The following is a 27,975-nucleotide window of genomic DNA, read 5'->3' as shown; positions in this document are numbered from 1 at the left end:
CATGCAGGGGGACATCTGCCCTCCCCGTGACTGATAGCTGCTGTGCACGGAAGTTACGGGTTTTCTACTCAAAGTATTATACTACTAAGTGGGCTTACTTTTGTTAGAGGAGGGTTGCTGGGAAAAGCAGCTGAAAAGCAGCCTTCCGTGTTTCGATGCTGCTTGGACATCATCAAACGGCTTGTGGCAGGGGCTGGGGAGGACACGCAGGACTGCCCCGCTGCCTCCCCGGGAGTGGGGGGCTTTGCTCCTCGGTGGCCTCACCGGCCCTTTCCCGTGGGCTGTACAAACAGCCCTGCACGTGGAAGTGATGTGCGGGGCTACGGGCGCCAGTGCTCGCTGTCAGCTTGCTTTGGCAGGCAGTCTGGGGGTGCTGCTGGCGGGGGGCGGCGCGGCCCCCCGGCGTGCAGCTCCCTGGCGCGGTGCTGTGGCCCCGGAGGCGGCGGGCCCGGGGCCACCGGGACGTGTGTGGCTTTGTCCGAGGAAGGGGCTGCTCTGGGGACGTTTAGCACGTTTTGTCGGGTTTGGGGTTTTTCTGTGTGTGCGGCTTTCCTCCGCGGGTGCGCAGGTGGGCAGCAGCGGCCAGCCCAGCCCCTGGCCCCGCAGGTGCACACCCCGTCCTGCAGGGGGCGCTGCCGTGGGGGGCGCGCGGCCCGGCCGCCTCCGCCTGTCAACGGGGAGCAGCTGCTGCCCCGGGGCGCGGGCCGGCGCCGCGCCCTCCCCATTGGCTGCCGATGACATCACCGCCCCGGCGCCCGGCGGGCCGACCCCGCCTTCGGCCCCGCCCCGCCGCCGGCCGCCGCGCGGTCATTGGCCAACGGGGCCGCCCGTCACCGCCTGCCCCGCCCCCGGCGAGCCGTACATTTACGCGGTAGCAAAAGAGAAAGTAACGAGGATGGTGCGGACGGCGCGCGGAGCGCGGGGCTGGTGGCGCGCGGGGCAGCGGGCGCGAGGCGCGACGGCGGCCGCCACCAGCAGCAGCACCAACAGGGGCAGCAACACCAACACCAACAGCGGCAGCAACAGCACGCACCGCGGGGCACCGGGCCGGAGCGCACCGCGCCGGTGAGTGCGGGGAAGTGGGACGCGGCGGCTGCGGGAGCCCGGGCACGGCTGCCGCGGCGGGGAGCACCGGCCCGGCCCGCTGCGCGGGGGGCGGCCGTCCCGGGTCCCCGCGCTCCGGGGCGCAGCTGGAGGTTCCGCTTCTCCTGCGCTTCGCTCCGTGTCCCCGCCGCAGCCCGGGGCAGCCGGCCGCGCTCCCCCGTTATTCAATGGATTTTAGGCGCGTTGGGCGAAGGCGCACGGGGCTCGTTTGTCCTTTTCCCGAGCAGCGGGGAGGGGTGGGGGGGTGGCGCTTGGGAGGGCGAGGACAGCTGGGACGCCCCCCCGTCCCCCCTCGCCGGCCGGGACCTCCGCCTGCACCGGTGCGCTGCACTCCGCCGCTGCCCGCGGGTTTGCTCCGTGCAGCAGCGGCTGCCGGGTGCTGGCAGCGCCTCCCGGGCGGGGGTCTGCGCTCCTCGGGCTGGGGCATCCCCGCACCCCTTCCCGACGGGCCCGGTGCGGGGCTGGGTGGGGAGGCGAGCCGGTGGCACGGGCAGCCGCCCGCCCCGGGGCAGCCGCTGGAGTTGGTGAAGTCGCTGCTGGGATGCGCTCCCCGGCGAGAGCCGAGCCGCCCCCCGAGAGGCGGGGGAGGGGGCGGCGTGGCCGGGCTGCCTCCGGCCGCTTCGCTCTCGGTGGCTCCTTCCCCCGCTAGTGGAGCGGGGGGTCGCGGATCCCGTGCGCTGCCCCTTCGCCAGCGGCAGGGCCAGGGCTGGGCGGGCACTGACCTTGGCTGGGGCGAGGGGCCCCCCCTTTCTAGAAGCTGTGAAGTGTGCTGGGCAGGGGGGAGCCCGCTGCCTCCGGGACTGCGGGGGGACAGCAGCCCTCCCGGGGCTGGGGCTGGAGTCACCTCCCTAACCGGGTGATGGAAGTGCAGGGTGCGTGCTTGCTTTTCGTGAAGTTCTCCAGAACCTCATTTTCCTGTTTTCTCCCAGGTTTTTTGTTTGTTTTTTTTTAATTTAGCTTTTTGTGTTCAAGTTTGTAACCTCTCAGAGAATTTACTCACAAGCTAATTTTGTTCCAGCTTGCTGGAAAAGTTGCACATCACCACTGACACATTCAGCTCTTGTACATTCCTCCCAGTAGTAGAGTCAGCCCGGTAGTTGCTTCCCTTGCAGTAAGTGATGGGAACAAGAGAACGTGCCTCTCTGTCATTATCAGTTGCGTGCCTTGCAGCCTGGGGTTTCAGAATAGCTCAGCACCATCTGCATGTAGACAAATGCCTCCTCCTGGGTGTAGCTGCACAGTCCAGGCTAGTCGTGTGTATTCTGCGTGCCATGTGCACACGTGCAGATAGCTGAAGTATTTGCTGTGGGATTGGAAAAGGTTTTTTGGCAGCTACTGTCAGAAGGGGTTGTTGGGTTGTTACCCGTGGGTACTGGATGTTGGCAAAGTAAGTTGCTCTTTCTACGAGCTTATGTGATTTCATGATCTGTTCTCATCATCTTTTTCTTCTTCCCGTTCCCCCCCCCTTTTTGTTTTTTTGTTTGTTTGTTGTTGTTTTTTTGCAGGGTGATCTTGAGTTCTTCTTAACTTGCTAGTGCTCAGCCTCCTCATGCCTCCATCTCCTTTAGACGACAGGGTAGTAGTGGCACTTTCAAGGCCAGTGAGACCTCAGGATCTCAACCTTTGTTTAGACTCTAGCTATCTTGAATCTGCCTCTTCTGCCGGTGAGAGCCACTCCAGTCTGCTCGGCACAGCTGTCGTGTCCCTAAAGACTGCTAATCTCACGTATATGCCCTCATCTAACGGCTCTGCACGCTCCCTGAGTTGTGGATGCAGCAGTGCCAGTTGCTGCACTGTGGCAACGTACGACAAAGACACTCAGGCCCAAACTCAAGCGAGCACCAGCGGCGCCGGAGCCTCCACCACCTGCCCTGCCAACCAAATGGTCAACAGCAATGAGAACGCTGGCAGCTTGAGCCCACTGGGTGGGGTGGGGAGCCCAGTCTCGGGCACCACCAAGCAACTCACTAGCATCAAAATCATTTACCCCAATGATCTGGCGAAGAAGATGACCAAATGCAGCAAGAGCCACCAACAGAACCAAGGGCCTGTCATCATTGACTGCAGGCCGTTCATGGAGTATAATAAGAGCCACATTCAAGGGGCTGTCCACATTAACTGTTCTGACAAGATCAGCCGGAGAAGGCTCCAGCAGGGCAAGATCACAGTCTTGGACTTGATCTCCTGTCGGGAAGGCAAGGACTCCTTCAAGAGGATCTTTTCCAAAGAAATCATAGTTTATGATGAGAATACCAATGAGCCAAGCAGAGTAATGCCTTCCCAGCCACTCCACATAGTGCTGGAGTCACTCAAGCGAGAGGGCAAGGAACCCCTAGTCCTAAAAGGTAATTCTCCTCTCTGCCCACGCCTAGTCTCATGGTTTGCTTTGCCGCGCGAGTACTCTGGCGTCAGCCTTGCTGATGGTTGAACTGTGAAAGTGTCTGCTTATCTCTGGGAAGGCCTGTGTGCTTCGAGTGACCGGTGGCAAAGCACATGCCTTCCATGGACAAGTCATGGAGCTGGTAGCAGGGAGATGCTTGCTTTTCTCTGACTGTTGTCCTTGAGTAGCAGAGGGGGTGGGAACTGGAAGGAGGAGAAAACGTGCTTCCTGGTGTCTGTCTGTGCAGACAAAGAATTTCCCCCAGTGCTTGCTCTGTGTATTTATAACCCAAGGGGCGGAGGTCCAGGAGGGTGTACTTCTCTCTTAGCTTGTTAGACTGACCTTTACTTAGCAGCCTTATTTTAGTCTGTATAGAACTGAACTCATGGGTGCTGGAGATGAGCAGTGGGTGAGTAGAAGGGAGGAAGAAAGACGAGGGAGGCCGCTTGGCCTGAGGCGTTGCATCATGGACCAGTGAGCAGACCCTGAGGAGCGATCAAGCCTTGTTATGGTGGTATGGGGTCAGAATAATGGACAGAGGGAGCTACTTTGTCTAAAAAGTGATCTGAAATTTGTTGTGTTTACATGTATGCATGCTTGTATATATATATATGGTTTTCTGTTAAAGGCTCCTGGTTTAATGTGGTGTTTGGCCTATCCCTTAATGCTTAGGGGTAGACGAGCCCCACCAATTAAGGCAGCATCCAAGGACACTTCCCTTTCTTCACTTTATTCTGCACCTCCTATTTATAACAATGCTGCCCTCTAGATTGAGTCTCCTTTCCCCTGGGTGTTCACGCCAGTCAGAGGCATGGCTGGCAGAGACTGGCTGTGGCCCTGGGGAGCTGTGGAAGGATTTGTTGCTTAGCTTATACTTACTGTATGTCTATAATTCACTTAATTTTTCTGTACAGCTTACTACTTCCAGCCTGCACAATGTGGACTGGGCAGCTAGTTTATCCCCTTCTGTTAGTTTCATAGCTTTAGAGGAGTTAAGGGTCCTGTGAGATACTCCTCTGTGGGTATATCATGTGGAAGCTTAAAATTGCACTGAACTTTCTCCTTGCTCCCAGCAAGTGTATGGTCATTTTGGGCTTGCTTTGATACTTGCTGCAGGTTTCCAGTATGCTTTTATTGAGTCTCTCTGGTCATGATGGTGCTCTTCATCTGTAAAAGAGGGAGAGGAGGTGCTTGGCAGAGTGAGGTTACTACTTAAGTCCTGCTTTTCTGGTGGTAATCATACTGTTGTACAGCCTTTGCAATGAGATACATGGTTGTAGTCTGCAAATCTTCGTATCCTTGGGAAAGTGGGATGCTGAAGGCGGTTTTCCACTGTGTTACTCTGAAAACATTGAAGCTCCTCTGGGCCTCAAACTGGCAGTTTTTCAGTACCTGTAGCAGGATCCTGGCTGGGACAGAGCTGCAGAGCCATAGTTGGGCAGCAGTGAGCTGTCGGGCCCCGTGGGCAGTACCTGTTCTCATCTTCCAATGCTGGTAGCTGCCCCTGGGCACGGTGCTGGGTTTAACAGAGTGCTTGTGGGATTGCTTGGGCTGTTTTTTGTTTTCAACTACTGACAAATATCAGCATCTGCCTGGAAGACCTGCTTAGCAGAAATCCCCTCCCCAGACTGTTCTTCCAACATACCTGGAAGCATGCTAGAAGACATCCTTTGCTTTTGGGGCTTTTGGGAAATGTGTAGCAAAGAGCATCCCCCGTCATCTTAACTCTCCTCCCCCCTCTTTGAAGTGGAGCTCAAACTGGGGCCGATTGGAGTCAAGCATAGGATAAAGCAGCGTTTAGGAAGGCTGTGGTTAAGTTTCCCGGCCGGAGGAGTGGTGCTGGAAGGGCTCGTTATTTAGTTCCACTTGTCAGATAGTGGTTTTTCCATCATGCTTCAGCAGCCCTGGAGCTGGCGTGTGTGCATCCCTGGGTTCAGGCACTGAAATGAAATGGGGGTTAGCTGGGGAGCCCTCTTTGCCTCCATCTATTTCCAGTAATTTCTTTTGCTCACTGCAATCCGGTCCTAATTTATTGCCAGCCCATCTGATCCCCGGTGTTGTGTTTGCAAACACTGGTTGCTAGCCTGGCTGTCCAAGTTCATGTCCCCCTGATCCGGTGCCACCTTCTCCATGTTTGGTGCTGCCTGTCAGCCGGCGGCCCCGTTGCCATTTTCGTGGCGTGGTGTCGCGTTGTGGGGCGAATCCGATCGGCAGCGCTGAGGGTTGAGTTACAGCTCTGGCTTACAGTGTGCTGGGGTAGCAACGTGGCCCTGCCTGCATTTTGGTTTTAGGTGCCCGAGTCTTTTTAAGCAGCAGAGAAACTCTGCTGTTTCCAAAGGCCAGGCCATGCTCTGTTGGATAAATGTATGTATGGGGCACCTTTTTAGGCTCAAGTTAAAAAGAGGTGGTCTGATTTATTTTTAATGTAGCAGACCAATATATAAACTAGCACTGTGGCGAGGGTGTTGGGGTCTTATGTATGCCGTGGTATGGGGGGATTTGAAGACCGCTGTTCCTATCCAAGCCTCTCTTTGCTGCTTCCTTTAACACAGCCTTCCTTTTTGTCATAAATAGAACATTTGCATAATTTTGATTTAAGCTCTTTAGAAGCAAAGATTTGCTTATTTCTTTGTTCGCAAGGCGCAACAGCAATTGAGACAGGCATAAACCCTGTATTTAAAAAAAATAAAATAAAAATCATGTACTTCACAGTGCTGCTACATGGGCTCTAGGCAGCCGAAGCTGTCAGGGCTGAAGCTGCTGCTTGGTCTGTTTTGTATACAAAATAGGAAGAAGTCACGTTTTCCCCTGCACCCACACACCTTTGTACTAGACCATGGTATTGCATGCTTACTGAAACCTAAAGGCCTTTCTTTTTGTGTGTGTTTGTTTTTTTTTTTCCTTTTGCTTAGCAATGGGAAGGAGAGGAGGAAAACCCAGTGTCAGTTCTGCTTGAGGCCAATGGCAAAGCTTTTGCTGAATTTGGGGAGGAAGAGCGTGGTTAGTGTGGCCCCATGCTGGCTCGGTAGCTGCAGTCTTCCTTGGCAGGGTTGTGCCCCTTTCTACCCTGCAAACCCAACGGTGAGGCATCTCTGCCTTCCCTGAGCACCTCCGCTCATAGCAAAAGTGACCTGGAGCCTTGGGGGGTTTGTGTGCTTGAGTTTGCTACTGGGACCTAAAATTAGGAAGTGGGAAATTCATTTGCATTCAGATGGAAAGTATTATTTTACACAGAATGAAATGTTTTAAGTTTGCAGTTGAGCGTCTCTTCTTCCAAGTTAAATTAAATCTATACATGAAAAATTGAAATATTTGTGCCAACACATTTCAACAGCTTTTAGCGTAAGAGGAGCTGCCTCTGTCTCCCTGGCTGGTGCCTGGTAGAATTGTCTTCATCCTGCCCTTCCTTCTCTGCCTTTGAGCCTCAATAGCAGGAGTTTTGTGAACCTGCTGAAGTCTTGTGTTCCGTTTTTTTTTAAAAGGCTTCTGTGTTTGACTGCAGGTAAACACCAAACTCGAAAGCAGAGGTGAAAAATTTGGCAAATAATCAGGGTTTTTTTTTTCCCCCATGTGCTATGAACTGGTGGCTGGACTGCAGCAAGGAGGATGGGGAGGAACCGGCTGGTGGTGATAACAGCTGGTTGCTTCTCTGTTCTTGTTCCTGGTCTGAGGAGCTTATTTATGCTCTGGCTTTCAGTCGTCTTGTTGCTCATCTAACAGGGAAATAAATGAAGTGACTTGCTGTCATTGTAGTGGGGAGTGTAAGACCTGCCAGCAAACCACTTCGTGCTTTCTGCCACAGTCTAAGAATAGCTTCGGTTCTCTTGCCACGCTGAAGTCACTGATCAGCAAAGTTGAAACAACTACAGAGGATAGAGACACCTATAAAGGGAATAAGTACCTGTTTTATGCTGTCCCATGTTCATGTAAAGCACTATGATCAGCTGCCTTTGGAATACTTGACCTGGTCATAATCTGTTGCAAATACATTATTTATTATTATTAATAGCATAATTTAACAGTGTTGGTGTTACTTTAAACCCTAATTGGATTACACTGCACAAGTGTGAGAGTAAAACTTGACGTGATCTTCAACAACTCCAGCTGACCGACAAAACACGTGCCTGGCACTCACTTCCACCAGAGATCTGCACTGAATAATTATTAAGTCATGGTTGTAATAGGGAAATGTGTATTTTTAAGTGTGAAGTACTGTGTGTGAAGTGTCCAGTGTGTTTAAAACTGAAAGCATGTTCCTGCTGCGCTGCTGAGGAAATCTGACCCTATCAGTCACGCGGGGGGGAAAACTTCGGCTGGCTCTGGTGGGGCTGAGATTTCACCTTCAGTTTTCAGACTGATTGCTGGAGCTTAAAAGCATCTCCTCCTCCACTGGAATGAATAATCTTACTGGCCACAACACCTGAAAACTGGTTGTGTGTGTCTATACCTTTTGCATATAGATAATAGGGGCAATAGTGTGGTTGGAGGCCAGTCTTTTCTGGACTTTGAGGAGATGCAGCTGCAGGAGTGTGCCTCTAAATTTTGATTGTCCAGCAGTGATGGAAAGTGTAGCACCCCCTCCCAGACGATGGCATCTGAGAGTTCCAAGTGTTGGCTCGCACAGTGCCTGTCACATTTTAACTGGCCTTGAAGGGGAAGAGGGCAGCGACACTGCCTTGGAAAGAGGGGAACAAGAAGGGGATTTTTTTTTTCCTGTTTGTGTTTTTTTTTTAAGCTCTCCAGCTTTGCTTCTTGACTCTTGGTTTGGCTTCCAAGGGTATGCAAACTGTTACATTAGGCAAATGCCTCTGCTTGTAAAGAAGAATGTGGCTCCAGTTCTCTTTAAACTGGGGGCGACATCCCTTGCAGCGTTGCTGGTAGGCAGGAGGCACTGGGTTATAATTAGCTGAGTGCCTCGTGTGCTGCCCTTACCCTGCTGGAGGTGAGACATGACTAGTAGAACCTTTATAGAGTTCCTTGCTGGTGTCTTCTGGCTTCTCATCCTTAAGGTGAGCACAGCCTTTTTGAGAGGTGGAAGAGTAGCTCTCTTTGAGGTTTCAGTGGTCTTAACTGATAAAGGTGGACCTTCTGGGGTTTTGGGTTTGTGTGTGTTTTTTGGTTGTTTTTCTTCTTCAAAGCTATACGTGGGTTGTTTGCCTTCCAAAGCAGCAGCCAATGTTTTTCCTAGGCTTAGGAGCACAAAAGTTTTCAGTGAGATCACCTTGTCTTTACAAAACATCTGAAGTGGGGGATCAGCCGCTTGTCTTGAGGCTATGATTCTTTCTTTACTTGGTAAAAAGCCATATTATAATTAATTCTTTTTATTTATGAAAGTAACTCTGAAGTGAAGAAATGCCATAAATAGGAGCAGCAGGCACACAGTCTTAACATTTGTCTGTTTTGCATGTTTACTGGCCAACCAGGAGGGAAGTGTTATTTTTCAAATATTCAGCATGGGCTTGCAGGGCTATAGAATTCATGCAGTTTAAAGAAATAACTTATGGTAATCTGTGAAGATGACCTAATGCGTTATCCTTTTGCACAAAAGATAAGAATATGTGTGGTGCTTTGGCTTTGTCTGGGAAGTCTGTGGTGGGCTTGGGAGAGTCCTGGCTACAGGAATTGCAAGGCTGACCTGAATTACCACAAGCTGTTTTCTACCCGGAGCTCTGTTTCTAGGCAGTCACCTGAATCTGTCTTCAGCAGTTTTTAAACACCTCTGCTGTAAAAGTTAAACTTTTTTGAGGTTCTTGGTACCATGAAGGTGTTTGGTAAACTGGGGCTTGAAGAAGAGCAGTTGATGTCATGGATGTCACCTTTCCCCACCTTACCTGAAAGTCAGAGCTGGAAGAGTCCCATTGAGAGGAGGCTGGATAAGGTGCTGTCCTGGGCGCTGCGCTTGCTGTGGCTGGCTGGCCTCTCCTCTGGCCTTGGTCCCGTGGATGCTGACGGCTGTGGTGGTGAAGCTCACATGTGCACCAGTGCCTTCGGGTTTGGCCAGCAGTCCTGGCTGTGCCCCTCAGCGGGGGGGGGGTGTGGTGGGGGTGGTCAGCGGGGTTATTTCTGCAGCTGGGAAGTCCTGGGGTGCTTGTGGTCTCTGTGCAGGGTGGCTGATCAATGCCCCACGCTTTAGTGAAGCTGTGGGGGCTTGTTGCGGTTTGGTTTTTTTAATGCTCTGTGAGGTTTTTAGTACAGGAAACTCTTTGCTTCAGTTACTGTCTCTGATTAAGGCAGCCTCATGTCCCGAAACAACCGGAGGTTGGATGTGGTGTGTCCTCACCATCTCTGAAAGGTGCTGGTTCCCCAGGAGCACGTGTCCCTCCAGAAGGTGGTCTCTGACCTGCTTCTGGAACTGTTAAGCAGCATTTTGGGGCTTGAAGGAGGCGAGGGGAGATGGGAGAAGTAAGCCTCTCTCCCGTGGGCTGCAGGAGGGGAGTAACCTGGCCAGAGGTATCTGTACCGTGCCTAGGTAGCAGGGCAGTCTCGGGGCCTGGGAGCTCTGGCTAAGGCTGTGCAATAGTTATTCTCTTGCTCTGTGACTAAGCACACACAGCAGACTCGCTGCGAGGCCTTGGATAAGTCATTTTAATCTGCCTGGGTTTTCTTTTTCTATCCTTTGCGCGGTTTCTAACACTAGGCTCCTCTCGCTGCCGTCAGTGCCAAGCATGGCCGACCCAGGTTCATCCACCGTCACGGCGGTGCCCTGGGACAACGCAGCTGCCTGCTGCAGAAAGTGGGAGACAGACTTGGCAGCACCCCCTTCCCCTCTTCCCTTAACAGCGCGTTTTAGCTGAAGTGATAAACTGTAGGCTCTGATTTGCCTCTAGGTGGTTTTTGTTCTTTTAGAAATTCAAGGTTTGTTTTCATGTCTTTCTCCGCTTGGCTGAGCAGGTTACCTCCTTTGGAAAGGAAAGGTCCATTCCCAGTGAAGAGACCAAGGTCCAGGGGGGGTGCAAGCTTCTGATCTCCTGGCACTTTATTATTTTTTTTTTAGTGGTGCCCCTAAGAACATGTCTCTGCACACACACCCCTGGGACACCTGAACCAGCAAGTCTGCGCGGAGCAACTGGGACCCTGTAGGTCTGGGTGCCACCAAGTCCCTCTTGTCCTGAAGGAATGAGCCTCCAATTCCCGCTGCCTGGGGCAACGCTAGCCTTGTCTAGCTCCCTTGGCTGGGGTCCAGCCAGCCCATGTGTCCCCCGCCTGGGGCTGTCCCCACTGGAGGGCTCTGGGGTTAGTGCAGTCCGAGTGGCTGTAAATCTGTCATCACCTGCTGCGGGGGACACACAGCATGAATGCGGTCAGTGGGTGGGAGGGCTTGGGAGCCGCTGCTCCCACTACGGTTAGATGCTGCTTTGCACATATGCATCACTCTGTTTCCAAGATAATGGCTTTGAAGGAGGAAATTGGAAAAAATAAATTAAGAGAATAGTAATAATACAGTGATTTGAACACATTAGTTCCAACTCATTTACTATGCTCTAGTTTTAAAAAGTCTACGGCACGCCTGGGTTAATTCCCACTAGATTTGCTGCAACAGAGAAGAACTGCTTCTAATTAAAGGTAATAAAAAAAAAAGAACAAATGTTATTCCTTGTCCACACATGAATTACCATATTTATTTTTTTACAATGGCTGAAAGAGATTTGGAAAATAGAAGATAACTTGCAGGCTTCTGTCATCAGCTGAATTGGTTGTCTCCAGTTTATTACGCCAAAGCATGATATTAAGCCTTACATAAGTGCTATGCCAGTAGTGTTTTACATATAGTGTTACATATGCCAATAGTCTTTTAAAGCAAAAGATGTTGTTAGAGCAGTTGGCCTGTACCCTGTCAGTGGTAGGCTCTAATTCTTCTTGGTCTCTGCTAATATAATGGGAGTCTGTTCAGCTGATGGAAAGAGTAAACATTTTGCTGCTGCTTAGAACTTGCAGGCCTATTTTAGGTGCAAACCCACTTAATGTGATGGTTTATCTTAGGTTCATAGGTGTTTGTGTTAGTCCTGCAAGGCAGCATGACATCTCTGTTAATGGGATAACACAATACTTATGATTCCTGGGAAACGTTAGTGTTAACTCACCTGTGGAGACAAGGAGACACAGGTTAGTTTTGACCTGGCTGAAGAGATTTCTTGTTTGATTGCTATTTAGCTCTGGATTCTGTAAATATGCCTCTCCCCCACCTTTTTTTTTTTCCCCCTTCCCCTTGACTGTGGAGTATGTAGATGCAAACTGGGTCAATTTTCTCTCGCCTTTTGGGGTTTTTTAGGGACCAGCCTTGCCTCCCTGATCATGAGGAATGGGATTTAAGTGCTGCCAGGGCTGGCCCTGAAGTTCGTGTCAGAGTGGAGGCTGGCTTGCACCCTGATAGTTTCAGTAATTTGTTGCTTTTATTTTTGGACAGTGTGGGACTAGGATATGTTGAGACAGCACCCTTTATTTTCTCTGGGTTTTCTTCATGTGCTTTGAAATAACTTGCTGGAAAGCGTCAAATCAGAGCCAGATGTTGCTATTATTTCTAGCCAAAAACTCTAGAACTCTGAGTTTAGATCCAACAGGAACGGATGGCACTCCCAGATGCTGGCGTGGTGTATCAGCACCCTGTTTTCATTGCATATTAATGCAAATAGTGCTGCTGTTCGTGATGGGGAGGAACAGTAGCTTGGGCTGGAAAAGAGCGCCTGTGTTCATCCTCAGGAGAAAGAAAGCAGCCTGTTCTGTCGTTGGAAAGAAGCTGTCCTGAAGAGGTTGCCCTTAAAAGGGTAAAGTGAATAAATGGATGGCTGAACCATGAAAATGTCAGTGTTCTCTAAAACATGCAAATTAAACAGAAACGTCCACTCCTATGCATCCAGGATTACAGATGTCCGACACAGTGTCGGGACCCCTCTCCCTTTTCAGATACACTGAGTCAAAGCCCCTCTTCATTGTGCTCGTGTGCTATCACACCGGCCGCTGGCCATCTCCTGGGCAAACGGGCCACTTGCTTGAGGGATGCATGTGGTGATTGATGGGCAGGGGGAGAATTGGTGGTAGGTTAGAAACCAAAACAAAATAAACCTAGTGGTTTGGACAAATCTGGTCTTTTCTACCTCTGTCTGTGAAAACAAACTCCTAGCTTTTTGTCAATATAAAACCATTTGTGGTATCTTTACTGCATTAAAATAGTTTCTGTTCCCTCCCCCCTCGCTTCCCCTGCCTCCTTTGTACATAGCTTCAGCGTTTCTTGATGACCTTTTTGTTAATACGATTTCCAGTGGGAGCATTTCACAGTAGAAGTATGTATTCCTTCAGGGTTTATGCCGACATTTCCAGTGATTATTTAATTGGACTTTATGTTAGCCTGCATCCCCATGGGAATGCATACTTTTGCTATGAGAAGTTGTAATGTGTCTAATTTTGAGTTTCTGCTATAAATGCTTGCCCTCCAGGGAGGGTAAGTCCAATCTTTGTGGCTGCGGAATCGTCACCATAGTCTGTTTGGGACGTAGGGTTTCTTGTCTTGTTCCTATTTACATTCTTGTATAGCTTAATCCTTGTACCAGTCACTTTCCTGACTGCTCCCCAAGGATGATGCAGCGCTTTGAAGGATGCTGTCCTGTGAATGCTCCTTCCCTTGCCCCTCGGTCTCCCCCTTTCTTTGAAAGGGGCAGATGCGGTACTCGCTCAGCAAAGGGAGATTTCCAGTTACAAGCTGGAACCGGTGTCTTGAAATGAGAGATGTGGTACAGAGGTATTCACAGCAGCTTCTGGACAGGCTGCTGAGGAGTCCAGAAGTTAATGGCATCTCTTGGAAAAGCTGGTGAGTTGGGTAGGGAAGGGACATGTGGGATTTGTGTGGGTGTCCTGGGCCAAAAACTTAGGGTCCAAGGAAAAACAAAGTTGAAGGAAGAGAAAATTTAAAAATCTCAAACTGAAATACCCAGAAAGTTTCCCTAGTGTGGCAGGTTAAAAAACAAATAATAAGTTATTGATTGTTTCTAATCGGAACTAATTTGGATGACGTAGTGGTCCTCAGAAGAAGAAAAGCGAAGGCGTGAGAGTTGATGGTGACAAGCAGCAAGGCGTGTGTTAAGTGTGGCAGTGTGGCTGAGAGCAGGTGGTGGTGGGACAGGAGGAGCTGGGAGTGGAGCTGGGCAGAGCCGGCATCGCTGGCACAGCGCGGAAGGGGCTTTCCAAGACCTCTCCCTGCTTCCCTGGATGTGTCCCTCGGACAGAGCCGGCTGTGCTGTGCCTGGTGTCAAAGTACAAAATAAAAGCAGATGAGGCCGGGGACCGCAAAGGCCAGCAGGAGAGGATGTGCCGTGGCAAGGGGTGTGAGCTGTAGTGAGATGGAATTAGAAGGAATGTGTAAACGTGCGCACATGTGCCTTGGTGCTGAGACCTTTCCTCCTTATCCAGCATCACGCTCGTGACTTCTAAAGGGACCTCAAAGCAGTTGTCAAGGATGTGCTTGTAACTCTTCTAGGCCAGAATCTGTGTACAAACTGACCTCTCAGGGTAGTTCCCACATGGAAAAAACCTGACCTTGCAAGTTATCCGGAATGCAGGAGGTTGTTTTGGTTTTTTTTTTAAGTGCTGTTGGCAGCTTGATTAGAGGGAGTGACTAGATTAGACTGAGTGTATCTAGGTGGAAGCTGTTCTTTTGTGAATTATGTTTACTTTTACTTTTTATGTTTGCTTAAAGCTTAATCTTTTGCAGCAAGGCTGATGCTCTGTGGACAACAGGGAAAGAAACCCTATGATGGGTCTTCTGAACCTCCTGCAGACAGGTGAGAAATACACTCGCAGGACCGGGAAGTTAGACCTATTCTGCTTGCTGGTAGCAAGAGAAATAGAAAAACTTTCAGTTATGCCTTTGATTTTGGAAGCCAAGGCAGCATGGGTTGTTGAGGACAATATGGATACTTACATTGTAAAAAGGATGGAATTTTAATTTTTTTAAAATTTCTCCTCCCCTTTCTTTAACAGCTGGAATGGTAATGTGTAAAGCAGTCCTGGTGTCACTGTGGTCTCCTTGTACTGCAGGAGGATGGGCTGTGCTCTCTTGGGGGCTTGACCTCACATAAATCTCCTTCCAGTGTTATAGACACAACCAACCAACCCCCCTGCCCAATTTCCTTGAAATCAAAGGAGCAACTCCTACCATCACCTGGGTGAGTGTGGTCTGATCAGTCCCCACCCCTTTTGACAGAAGGGAGTTGCCCTTCTCATCTCAGCTTCCCACGGTATGGTCAAGTACAGTATTTTCAACCACGTTGAGCTTTCTGCAGTGGTAAGGGCAAGCCCTGAGCATTGCTCAGCAGCAGCAGCTGTGGTGAGAAGGACATCTGTCTTGGAGAGTAGGAGTGCTCCTACAATGACCTGCTTGGATTAGCCCTCTTACTCTAGAAGAGGTGTGGGAAGGACAGTTCTTCACCACAGTGAGTGGAGCCCTGCTTGGACAAGGAGAGTGGCTGTCTTGTGTTCAGGAAATTTGAGCATCCCTTCTTTGTGGTCCCCAGTATTCACCACAAACCATCTTTGCTATGGTTAAAACGGTGCCAGCAAACAGCTGTGGGACAGTGTGGTGGCTAGCTCTTCCGCTGCAAGGTGGGCTTAGCTCTCGTGCTCTGGGGGTGCAGCCGCAGTGCCTCCACGCCCTCCCTGCTGGTGCCTTTGGTTTGCAGTAGACCTACCCCTTCTCAAGGCTAAGGGAGTGCTGCAGAAGAAATATGGAGAGTTAGGTGCTTTTCTCCTGCTTTTACTCTTTCCATGTCATCTGGTGGTATTGGAGATAAGGTAGTGAGCCTTTGGTTTGGTTATGGCCCAGATATAAGATCCTTTGTGTACAGCCATAAACTTCTGCAGACGTGGCTGTGTTCGTTGGTGGTATGAAGAGGTGGCCTGGGCAGTTGTCCACATCCTGGGAGTGGATTTGGCTTATACTGGCTGAATTCTGCTTCAGACTGTACAGTTCTTTTTTTCCTTGGTGGAAGGAAGCAAGCTGTAGTGGATTTGCTACTAAAAACGTACCTGTGTCGGAGGGGAGCGATGTCGCATGGGGTGTCCCTGCGCTGCTGGCTCACGTGGCGTGGGAAGGCACTTCTACCAGAGACGTGTGATCTGGGGACAAGAGGTTGCCTCCAAGTGAGCTCCGCCAGCCTCAGCCCTCTGTAAACCTGTCATGTGAAGGTCAGCACAAGGAAAGCAAAACTACCTGCTGAAGCCTGAGCCAAAGGTGAGGAATATGTGACAGTAAGGAAAAAACAAAACCAGAAGCATAGTGCTCAAAGGTGAGTGCATCTCACTCAAGTATGGTGCTACAGTCCATAGTTTCCTGCCCGTGCTATGGGACCAGCCGGAATGCTGGCACTAAAGTGGGGGTGGCTTAGCACCAGTGTGCCACCCTGCAGCAGGACCTCTGGGCACTGACGGGGCCTGGAGCCTCCTGCCAAGCTGAGGAAAGGCGCAGCACCAGGTGTGGAAGTGGCTGGGTAGTACCTGGCCTCTGTTTTTACATGCTGGAGTCATGTTTGCTTAACCTTGAGGCATCCTGCACTTTGAATCAACTTGACACAAAGTCATCTGTTCATTAATAACACAGGAGCAGTTTAATTGTTGTCTTAGTGGAAAAATACATGAGACTGTCATCAGCTGTTGCTTCTGGCAGTGCTTTTCTGCAGTAATGTAAATAAATGAGGTCACAGGTTTAAAGGAACAGGCTGTACTTGCACAAATTCAAAGCGTCATCTTAAACAGATATGCACCAATTGTCTGAATATCTGTCTCAAACGCTGGCTGTAACACTGACCTTAAACACACTCAAACGCAGCTGCAGGGGCTCAGTGTGGTGTGTCGGTCCTGATGGGGCACATGCTGAGTGTGGGTGTTCTAAAACTTGGAGTTGTTCCTGAGGGAGTGAAGCCTTTGGTGGCCAGAACCCCAGTATTGTGGAATTCTTTGCTGCTCCCCCTGCAAAAGCCCAGCAGTTCGAGGGGAGGGGAAGTTACAGACCAAATGTATTTTCTGCTGATACTTCACAGCATCCTGGGATCTGTGTTCTTATTGCGTGTGTGTTGGTTTTATTTTATTTTTTTTTTTTTGAGATGGCTTTGTGGTATTGTAATCGAGGATGAGCAGATCCAGAAATTTGCCTGGACAGCTTTGAAAGCTGTATAAAAGGTCTATTTGTCTCCCAGGACCACGTGTTCTGTCTAAATGCGGATCCTGCATGGGCAGTCTGTCATGTATAAAAATGTTCCTGTTTGTAATTGTAGTGGGAACACCCAGTACCTGCCATGCTCAGAACAAAGTATGGCCACGCCAGTGAGGTAATGCAAGGTATGGCTTTATGGCGAGGGTATTTCATGGTAACTGCCTCTCTGTAAGCCCTCACTGGAGGGAACAAGGTCACTTCACTCCCTTTACTGTGGGGTAAGAGCCTGTTTCCAGATCGGAAACATATTGCAAATCAACCAAAACGTATTGTAAACCCACATCCTAGTTTGCATATAGTCACACAGCACAGAGCAGCAGCGATGGTTGAAAGAGGTGCCAAAGAAGACACAGAAAAGGAGGGCAGGTGTTGCTGTACTCCTTGTGCTTTAATTTTCAATCTTAAAAAAAAAAAAAAAATAATAAAAAAAAACCCACACACCAAAAAACCAACCACAACAACAAAGCAGTTGTATGAAACGTGTGCCGGTAAGGTCTGGTTTTGTCCTTGCTTGCTTTGAAGATGGTCACTTCTAGTGCAAGGTCACGGTCTCTTGTATGGCAGGCACTGAGCAACCTGCTTTTACCTTTGTGCCTGCCTTGCCTTCTATTTGCCATCTTCTGGTGGCACATGACAGACACCATGATTGGCACGATTCTTATGAAAGCACCATGCTGCTTGTGGGTGGTGTTGGTTGTGTTTTTTTTTTTATTATTTGTTCAGAGGTGCTTTGGCTCCCATCCAGCTGCTCACCTGGCCTCATAGTGCTGGTGCAAGCCCTGGGCTCCTGGGGGGCTTCTGTGCTGGGCAATCTGGGTGCAGCTGCTGCCTGGGGCCTGCTTGGTGGGGGACTTTGAGCAGCATTGAGATATTTACGGTTAGATGGCTCCAAAGAACTTGAGCAAACAAATGTGAATAGCTGGAGCATGTTACAGTGCTGACTTGAAACTTCCTAAAAGTTTTGAGGTCTTGGACAATCCAAAGTCTGTTGTGTCTCAGTAATTGTTACGGCAGGGCAGGACGCTGGAAGATGTGATGCAGTAATAAGTGCAAAAATATCTGGCTCTTGCATCAATGGCAGGCAAGAGCCCTTGGTCTTTTACCCTGTTCCACTAGATAGCAGGCAAGGCCATCTGCCACAAAGCGTCCTGCTTTATTGATTCTTTTCCTTATGGAAGAAATACCTTGGGCTCCCCAGTGTGCTGGGCATCCTTCATGTCCATCTCCGTGTAGACTCGGGTAGGTTCAGCCCCTGTGAAAGCTTGCCTGGCCGCCGTTTCGGAGCACTGTGTGCACAAAAGCGCTTGGCATGTTCTCTGCATCCACGTGTGGGCAGCGTCAGACTGGCTGGGTGGTTCAGGCTTTTCTGCTGTACTTCGGTTATTAAAGCAATGTGTTAATGTTTAAAGCAAGAAGAGACAGGTTACAGGCATGACATTCTGGGGAAGTGAAGATCGAAGATTTGCTTATCAGGCTGCTGGTGTCTTGGTGTGTCACCAAAGGTGGCTGCACAGCTGAGTCTAGGCTCCGTGGCTGTTCAAACAGCACTGCTGTGCGTGCTGGTGGTCTTTCCTGGGGGCTATATTATATTGCCTCTCTGCTTAGGCTGCCTGTAAACAGCGAATGTATGTATGTATACAATGACTATGCTTTTTGCATATTGCAAATAGCAGCTGAAAAACTGCTTTTAAAATGCATCTTACTTTTGTGCTAGGGAGAGGCTTCGGCCAGGTTATGCTGCTCTTCCATACTCCCTGTTTCTGCCCTCTGTCACACTTCCTTCGTGCCCCAGGTTTGGGAAGGCTTGATCAGCTTCTGTTACACCATGAGTGGAGTCTGCATCCATGCCTTGAGCTTTCTTGTGGGCTGGTGTTGCTGTTAGTAGCAGTGATACATCTTGGTCCTTGTGGAATTTTGTGATCAACTCTTAGATGACCAGGCTTGTAGTAGCTATGTGTTGGCCCCTTCTCTGGGTATGGCCTCTTCTCTCCCACCTCCTCTCCCACTGCATGAAGGCTTTAAATCAGGGGTCCTCAAACTATGGCCTGTGGGCCAGATACGCGCCCTCCCCCCCCGCCCCCCCCCGGGTCCTCAGTCCAGCCCCTGGTATTTACAGACACACACACACCCTGCCGGGGGTTGGGGAGGGAAACCAAGCAGCCGCAGATGACCTCCTGCCACTTCATCTGCGTGCCGGCCCCCTGGTTAAAAAGTTTGAGGACCCCTGCTTTAAGTGCTGAAATAGCAGTTGCTTGACAAAGGGATACAGATGTAAATACAATGCACAGGGTGTTCAAGCACCTTCATGTGGAAAGTCTGTCCCTCTGATTCTTTCTGTTCGTAATGAATGGCTGGACCTTTTTTGGGAAGTAGTCTCAAAATTTCAGAAAAACCTGAGCGTTGTGCATGCATGAGCTCCATTTAAATTACACTAGTGCCTCATAAATCAGCTAGGAGCAAGGATTGTGTGTGGTGAGCATGCTGAGACTGGATTAAGGGAACAGCACTCATGAGGTGTCTGGATCCTGTTCTGGGACCTGCATGACTCGTATGGCAGTGCAGATCCAAGTGAAGCTCCTGCAGTTGGCTTTAGAGTTCAGTTTCCTTCTGTGACTGCATCGTGCTGCATTCTTTCTGGGTACCTGTCCAGTCCCCCCCTTGCTCACATGTCTCGGCCAGTTCAGGTTAGTAATCCTCTCCCCAGGAACGTGTTGTTTCGGGGATGTTTGCTCTGAGAGTTGCTTGGGGTATGGTACTTTAAACATTGCTTGAACTGACATTTTAACTCCCTCCTCATATGAGGGAGAACAAGGGGGGGGGGATGTGGGCTGACATTAGGAAAGGTGACATCTTCACTGGCAGACGTCAGGAGAAAAATTGTTGGTGGAGTTATTGTGTGTTTGGCTGCTCCGCTCGTTCAGCATCTTCCACGTGGCACACCTGGGGTTGCCTTCCCATCCTTTAGCGTGATGCTCCTGCTGGAGTGGTGGTGATTGCCCTGTACCTCTTGATGTCTCCTGGGTACAGTAATAACACTGAGCTCTGCACAGTGTTATGGTCTCTTGTCCTCTCCTCCCTGTTCTCATCTGCTGGACTAAAGCTCACGCTGAGGAGGAGTTGGTAGCAGGAGTAATAGTGTCTCTTGGCTAGCAGGGCAGGCAGAGGCCCCAAAAGGAGAACACAGGTGGTGAAAAATCTTGCTTCTAGACTCTCTAGCTGTATCTTACAAGGTGGCTGGTGATGCAGGATGGTGTCTGACACACCATCTATGTGTCCACACCTGAGTGACGAAGCAATGGGATCCTACCTCTGCCTATGGCCACTTACTCCCAGAAGGCTGCGGGAGAGATGGAAAATGAGTGTGAGATCTGGAGTCACTGAAGCCACTTATTTTTCAGGGCTTTTCCTGAAAATCCCAGCATGCTCTGGTTATTGTTTAAACAGCAATATTTAAGCTGAAAGGATTGCTTGCCTATGCAGAAGGACAGGAACGTGGATTAGGGCATTAGCCTTTAACCCAGACTCCAGGCTGGGGCTGTTGCTTTGGATGAGACTTCATATGTCTTTGGCTTGGGGACCATAGTCTTGTTTGCTTTTCTTGAGCAAACTGAGAAGACTTTTCGACCCCATCAAGGCCGGGTGGTGTGGTTGGCACTTGAGCTCAGATTTTTGTCCTTGCTCTTCCTTCTATCCTGGTCCTCTGTTGTAACAGCTTTGCGAGTACAGATCTTTAAGGCAGATCTGTTTGCGCTGTGTCCTGTGAACAGCAGGAGCAGCTGAAGACAAGCATGCTGTTGAGGCAGGGGGAATACTCTGTGTTTTGTGGGCAATTCAAGGATTCCTGGGAAAATGAGTTCCTAGCAGCATGTGAAGGACAAAAGCCTGGACAATAAAAAGCGCACTTGTATTAGAGGGGCTTGGGTGGCTGTACCTAGGCTGGGTGCCTCATGTGCATAGAGTACTGCGTGGGGCACAGAGGTGGTCCCTGGGTGGGTGCTGCACTGTGGGCACCCACGTGGACATCTGGGGTTGCAGCGCTCCACGTAGCATTGAAACCCTTTGGTGTGCCTGATCCAGAGCCCGTGTGACAGCGTGTTTTGCTCTGTTTTAAAGTCTTTCTGTACTAGGTCACTGTGAAAGAGCATGGAAAAGACAAATAACCTTTCTCACTTTTTTTTTTTAAAATAACATTATCGGGATGATGACATTCAGCATTTATTTTGGCTAGTGTAGCTCTTTCTAGTAATTTCAGCGTAGTTCTCCCCCCTCCTGTTTTTGGTTTGGTTTTTTGGGGTTTGTTTTTTTTTTGGCTTGCATTTAACCAAGTGCAATTGAGTCTGAGCACTTGGCCTGTCTCAACGTGGTGCATGACTCCAAGTATCCTAGTACAACATCAACGTGTGCTTTTGCAGGCGAGGTGGGGGGGATATATCGTTGCATTTCTCCTCTTTCCGCCTTTTTCTTGTGGAGGAGCCACCTGTTAGCATTACATCAGTGGCTCCCAGGAACGCAGCCTCCTACCAAAGGCCTTACACAAAGTAGTTCTTCTTGTATTGTTTGTGCTCAAAGAGCTGATGTCATGCCAGCTGATGTCATTGTGTGCTTTGTGTAATCGCTATGGAAACCGGGCAGGTGGGGAGCCTGGGGCTGATGTAATTGCCGAATGAGGTGTAGAAAGAAGGTCTGCTTTTCTTGCTCCAGTTCTGTGGAGCCACCCTCCTGAAGGAGGAAAAAAAAAAAAAAAAAAAAGACAGCGCGGGGGGGGGGGGGGGGGAATGCTGCTTGAAAAAGCCAACAAGATGTGCAATAGAGCCAGGGGACGCACAAGCCAAAAAAGTGACTTTTCCCTCCCTCCTCGGATCCATTTCCCAATCCATATTAATGTCCTAAAAATAACTCTTGGTAGATATTTTCAGGCAACTGGGGCAGAAAAAGGAGAGCTGTTTGCCACATGTTAAGCAAGCCCCTCAGTCGCTGTTAGGTTTTCCTTTGTTTGACTGCACAAATGCCTAGGTCCAGTTCCGTTCCCTGCAGCGATGCTGGTGGGAGCTGTACCCACCCCTCCCTGGGGGTGTTGGATGGGGGGGTTGCTCCTGGCAGGCAAATCTGCTGTGGACAGGTAAAGCTAAAGGACTGTTCCAGCTGCTCTGCTTTGGTGTGCTGCTAGCCCATTTGCTCGTAGTTTTCTTCCTGGAAAAATGCCTTTTGTCCCATCCCGTCCTTCCCCTCCCCCCGTTTTTGCCTTTTCTCAGGGGCTCATAGGTGAGGCAGCCCCAACACACTGGTGTCGCACAGAGGCGTGTTTGTGAGCATGTTCCTTGGCAGTCGGCCTCGTGGAAGGGAGGACAATGTGTGCCGCTGATTCATGCCACCGTGCTGTTGATGGCCTTGCCCAGCATCAGTCACCATGACAGTGGTGGGGACATTAGAGCTAGCTCCAGTCCTGGTGGCCCCAGTGTGTTCTCTTGAGAAAGGTGGGTCCAAAGCATCGCCGACTTCTGGGTGTCTAACCAAAATACCTGCTTGGTCTCTTTTCCCAGGAGGACTCAGCGGTTTCAAGCAGAACCACGAAAACCTCTGCGATAACTCCCTCCAGCTGCAAGAATGCCCGGAGGGGGGAGGAGGGGGCGGTGCGTCTGCCGTGCCCCCCACGCTACCTCAGTCAATCCCCACCACACCAGACATCGAGAACGCTGAGCTCACCCCCATCCTGCCCTTCCTCTTCCTCGGAAATGAGCACGATGCTCAGGACTTGGAGAAAATGCAGAGGATGAACATAGGCTACGTAATCAACGTGACCACCCACCTGCCCCTGTACCATTACGAGAAAGGCATGTTCAACTACAAGCGGCTCCCGGCCACTGACAGCAACAAGCAGAATCTCAGGCAGTATTTTGAAGAGGCTTTTGAGTTCATTGGTAATTACCCTTGACTGGAAATACGCCTGTTTTCTGGTTGTCTGGGTCTTTTTTTTTTTTTTTTTTTAACTTTCTTACCTGTTACAAGAATCTAGAATGAATTTTACACTTCACTAACTACCCTGAAGGCTGCAAAAGGCCGTATTTACTTTGGTTTAGCTTGTCAGAAATGCTGAGCACCTCTTGTTTCTGCTCATTCTCATCTCTGGCATACCCAGTTAAGTAGCCCGGGGATACAGTTTTTATCCAGCGATAGTGATGCCTGCTTCCAAATTCAGGAAACCCCAGAAAACCTGAGACATTTTTCATCCCCTCTTCTTGATTCCTTTGCATTCCTAGTTTCCACAGTGGCTTCCAGCTGATTTTTTTCATAGTAACTATTCTTAATGATGGCTGAGTCTTTCCTAACTTAATGTCAGAGAAAGCTAACAAACTTTCACACTTCACTTGTTCCACCCTTAGATTTGTAACTTCAGAGTGTGCGTGTGGATGGGTGGATTGCGATGAGAGCTTGTATTAATGAGCCTCTAAACCCTGTAGGCTGGGTGAGAGCTTGCACCGCAGGCATGCAGCTGGTTGGGGAGGTTGCAGAAGAAATGACCCAGCAACGTTACCCACGTTGCTCTGACCCTGGCTATGATCCACAACCCGAAGCCAAGTTCAGGGCTGTGTTCGGCTCTGGCTGGTCGTCTAGGCTAAGGCCAGATGGCCTCTTTAAGCGAGGCTGGTCAGTGAGGACATCAGCACATGATACTGGAAGCTTTTGAGGATCTTCCCTTCCTTGGCCTTTTCTATATGTTTGTGGGCCCAGGTTTTGCAGTACAGTGAATGTCCCCTCGTGCTTCCCCTGTCCTGAGAGATTTTTTGAAATACGCTGGGGGAACCACTGACATAATTATATTTTCTTGTGCTGAGGCTGGGCTAATCTCTTCACCAACATCTTTTGATCGCTCCGAAGTCTCTTCAGGCTTGATGGTGGAGGGCTAGACAAAGGAAGCGTGCTTCTGTGCTGTGGCACAGCTCAGGGCCTTAGCTGACGCTGTGATGAAGGGGGTGCAGAGCCATCTTCCCCCAGACCATCACTGTTCATGGCCCTTGAGTCAGGGTGTGGGTACCCAGCTCCTGAAACTCAAGCCTGCTTGTGCTGGCTCTGTGGAGGTGCCCTCTGGCTCAGCAGGGATCGGGCCTCCCCTTGTGCGACTGGGTCCCAGGGCACAACGTCCGAGCTTGGCATGTTCTTCTGAGCCCACCTGCTCCTGCCGGGGGGCAGGGTCTGGCTGCTCTGGAGCAGACGGCTGGTCGGCCCAGCCTGGCTGTGGCAGTTGGCAGGGGGTCCTTGTGCGCTGGTGCGTGCGGTCTGTGCCCATGCTGCTGCAGTGACGGGGAACGGGTAGGGCACTGCTTATGCTGTGGTTCAGATGGAGGGTACGTTAAGGTTTGAGTCTTACCTCTGGGAGCTTCTACCCAGAGCCCCTGAGCTTGTCCTCTACGCTGTAGAGCACCAAAGGATCTATAATTAAAACAAAATTTTCTGTAGTGTGCCTAACCCATCCTCTGGCTTTACCAGCAGTGCTGTCAGCTCCCCAAACCGCTGATTCTTTTGTGCGCGGGAAGGTGAGTGCCCCTTTCTGGGTGAAGGGAAGGGAACCTTGCTTTGATCCTTTGGGAAGAAAAGCTGCGTCAAGAAATCCAGTAAAACCTTAAACTTTACTGAGATGGGGAGGTGCAATAGTTTTAGCTTACGTAAAGAAACGGCAAAGCTCCGTCGAGGCCCTTTGGGGGTGGGAGGGAGATTTCTGCACCCAGCACCCCTGTGAGATGCAGGATCAGGGCTCCCAAAGGTGGTGTTTGGCTTCTGACCGTACCAAGGGCAGAGGAAGCAGTCTTGCTCTGAAAAGGTTTAGAAAGGGTTTCCAACCCCATTTTACTTTCCTTTGTAATAATTATGGCTTGAGGGTCTGTCTTTGTTTTTAATAAACAAACTCTCAATGGAGAAATACTTTTCTCCATAGCAAACCCAGCCAGCTGGGGAGGTAACAAGTCAAAGCTTTCCCTTCCTCAGGGTAAGCTTTAAATTGCATTTGAGAAGATTTGGAAATGTTTAAACAGCAGATCATTGGCCTATGTTTCTTTAAATATGTCTTGAAAAAAACACAACTGAACCCAGGGTTAGCTAAGACTAAAGCCATAGGAAGTGAAATCATCAAAAACTCTTTGGGAAAGTGTGTCAAAATGCGTTAGAGCGTTTCAGCTTTCTGAAATATTAACTGGCAAAAATGTCTAGAGGGAAGTTGGCTTCGTTTGTGCTTTCACAATACAGGTTGAACATGTGGGGTAGGATTGGTGGATTCATGCCAAAACTCGCAAACTAAATTTGTGCTCCTCCTGTGGATTGAAACAAAAGAAATAGGTTGAAGTGTCGCATCTTGGAAGTTTAACCTCCTGTTATAAAAGCGTGCTGTGGGAGAAGAGGATGATATAGTAGTGACTCTTCTCTTTCTCGTGTCCTGTTAGTATGTGGCTGGAGGGGCTCTGTCCTCCCTAAATCCTGCCCAGGTGCATCTTGGTGGAGAGCGTGTGTGCGTGTCACCCAGCTCCTGCAGTTGCAGACACGCAGCAGAGTGCCCCATTGAAGCTCGTTTCAAGAGTAGCTTTGCAAAAGCCTCAAAGCATCGGGCTTTGAAACAGACGTATTGTTATGGATTGAATCTGAAAATACCTGTTTTTTGAAAAGGTGGTGCCCTGCTTTGAAAAACAGGGAGGTCGAGATGCCAAGGTAACACAGCGGTGTTGCGACAGAGGTGGAGATGGAGTCTGAGCTGCCTTGTCACGGGCCTTGACCTCTAAATAACTGCTGCCTGGCAGCACGCATGGGCAGCATGGCAGGGGGTCTCAGAGAAAGGTGAATGGGAGGGTTTTTGGTGTTACCGCCCTGCGTGTTTCACATTCAGTTACTCTGAAACCCCGAAGGAAGTCAGGCTGGAGGGGAGGGGGAGAAAACGCTGCTGTGCTTGTAATCAGATACAGGGACTTCTCACATACAGTTTTACTCTTAATTGCACTGAGCTTTTTCTTATTTACAAACTGGCAAAACCCTTACTTTCTTCTGCCTTTCTCGTTTCCAGAAGAAGCTCATCAGTGTGGAAAAGGTCTCCTCATCCACTGCCAGGCTGGTGTCTCCCGATCTGCCACCATAGTTATTGCATACTTAATGAAGCACACGCGCATGACCATGACGGATGCCTATAAATTTGTAAAAGGCAAACGACCAATCATTTCCCCTAACCTTAACTTTATGGGGCAGTTACTGGAGTTTGAAGAAGATCTAAACAACGGTGTTACACCACGAATCCTCACACCAAAGTTGATCGGCGTAGAGACCGTCGTGTGACGGCGAAGCTGTGAGGAGGCGGTCAATGAAGGGGTTAACCTATTCTTCCTCTGATTTGGGGCAGTGATGGGTGGGTTGTGGGTTTTTCTTTTTAGCTTTCAAGGGGGGGGTTTTGTGGCAAACTTTTTGTGAGTAAAAACCTTTTTTGTAAGGAAAGGTTTTTAAAAGATCCAAGAACTTCGCCGTGTTTGGGATGCTGTTGTGATTTCTTCCCAGATGCCGGCAGAGCAGGGAGGCTTCGGAGCAAAAGGAGTAGTTTTTAAAATCAAAACAAGAAGAAATATTGGGCTTTTCTTTTTATTTTTCCCCCCTCTCCAGCTACTTGTAGAGTTTATGGCTAAGTAGTCTGTGCAGGTTCATAGACTGAAGAAACCTAAGTTGAAGACAAAACACAAACAGCCAACACAAAGCAGAAAAAAACCTCCCCTAAACCTATGGGCCTTCGTTTTGCAAAGGCTTTGCTAAAGATAACCTAGCAAAATGCTCACTGATGCAAAGGAAATCGGAGCAGCTAAAAAATTCTGCAAGGCACTTTTCACACTCCTGACTCAAACTAAAGAAGAAGGAAAAAAAAAGTTTATTTGGCGTGTTTCATGTTCCAGTTCTATTTTTCTATTTCAGGATGTAAGGTTTTAACAGTAAGGGACTTTGATCATTCTATGCCATATGCCTTCACTGGCTTCTTGTGCAATAATAATATGGGGTTTGTTTTGAGTGTTCAAACCAATTAGAGTTGGCTGCCCACTAATAAGAAGTTAATTTTTAAAGTCTAATAGTGTAACGGCAGCCGGCTTGGTTCAGAAAGGATAAATGAGAGCAATTATTTTGTTCCTTTATATGATTTTGATCCTGGTTACAGTGCCATAAACCTTGTTACATATGTATATCAGAATGTACAAAAATTGAGAACGAGCAAAGTTTATTTAAAAATATTTTTCGCACAAAATTATTGGTGTGCTTCAGTTGTCTGTAAAAAAAAAAATTGATTATAAAACAAAAATCTTTTGGAAAATGTGCGTCCTTTTATTTCTTTAACAATTTTCATTTTCTTTCTCTGGGATGGGTTTTTGTTCTGTTCTTCCTGTTTTGCTTTTTGTTGCAATGTACATCTCCCTCTGATAAAACTGATATCTCTTGTTTGGCATCTCCTCTTCAGTGTTTCGTTCCTGTCCTCTGCTGGTGGAATGTGTTTTCTTTATTTTTCTACTGTATTCTTGCATCCTTCAGTTTCTGTAACTGGATTATTTTTTTCCTGTCCTGGAAGTGCATCAGTTTTGGAACTGTTCAGCTGAATTGGCACTACTGGTGAGGGCTCTTTTGGACAGACCTGCTACTTCTACCGCTCAGTAGCCATTTGGAAAAATAAGAAATAAACATTCTCCACTGATTCCTTTTCATCTTCCTGCAATTAGCTTATCTTCTATGTTGCAAAATTGTCCAGTTTCTAGAAATATGTTGGTCTTGTGTGTGCTTTTCCCTAGCCTCCCTATAGCCCCCCCCTCCTTTAGCAGTTTCACAGTTCCTGGGATTTTCCTCTCTCTTGTCCATCTCTCCTTCATCCCTCTCCTTTCCCAGCTGTGTCAGTGTTAAGTGTGGTGCGTATTCTAGGGCTGATGTCCCTTAGGCGGCTGACTCTTGCTTGCTTTGTTTGTATTTACTTTTTTTTTTTAATGATATAACCTGATCTCTTCTGGACTGTTACACTCTTAAGTTTATTTGTATGAGCCTAAAATGAGTTAGAAAACATTTCCCGTATGATTCTGTTGTGCAAACTGATATATCCCAGGATGTCTGATAGCAGTGAAGGATTTTCCTAGCTGAAAACCTAGATGGACTGAACCAAGTTTAAAACAGGACCTGTCAGAAAACTTCTGTATAATCACATTAGACGTGTATATTTTTGTGGACATTTTACTTAAAATGTTGTTACTATACAGATATTTCTTGAAACTTATCCCTTTATTAAATTATTTTTCTACCGGAA

The 27,975-nt window shown here is 49.1% G+C and overlaps 1 protein-coding gene across 1 annotated transcript; it reads left to right on the top strand.

The window, feature by feature from the left end:
- DUSP10 (dual specificity phosphatase 10) lies at positions 1-27,975 on the top strand. Its single transcript, XM_037405630.1, has 4 exons — positions 1-1,065; positions 2,610-3,449; positions 22,223-22,600; positions 25,726-27,975. Exons 2-4 carry the CDS (start codon positions 2,654-2,656, stop codon positions 25,989-25,991), a joined length of 1,440 nt encoding a protein of 479 aa, XP_037261527.1. The 5' UTR covers positions 1-1,065; positions 2,610-2,653; the 3' UTR covers positions 25,992-27,975.

This window comes from Falco rusticolus, chromosome 12, assembly GCF_015220075.1.
Source record: "Falco rusticolus isolate bFalRus1 chromosome 12, bFalRus1.pri, whole genome shotgun sequence".
Taxonomy (NCBI): domain Eukaryota; kingdom Metazoa; phylum Chordata; class Aves; order Falconiformes; family Falconidae; genus Falco; species Falco rusticolus.
This window is presented reverse-complemented; position numbering and strand designations above follow the sequence as displayed.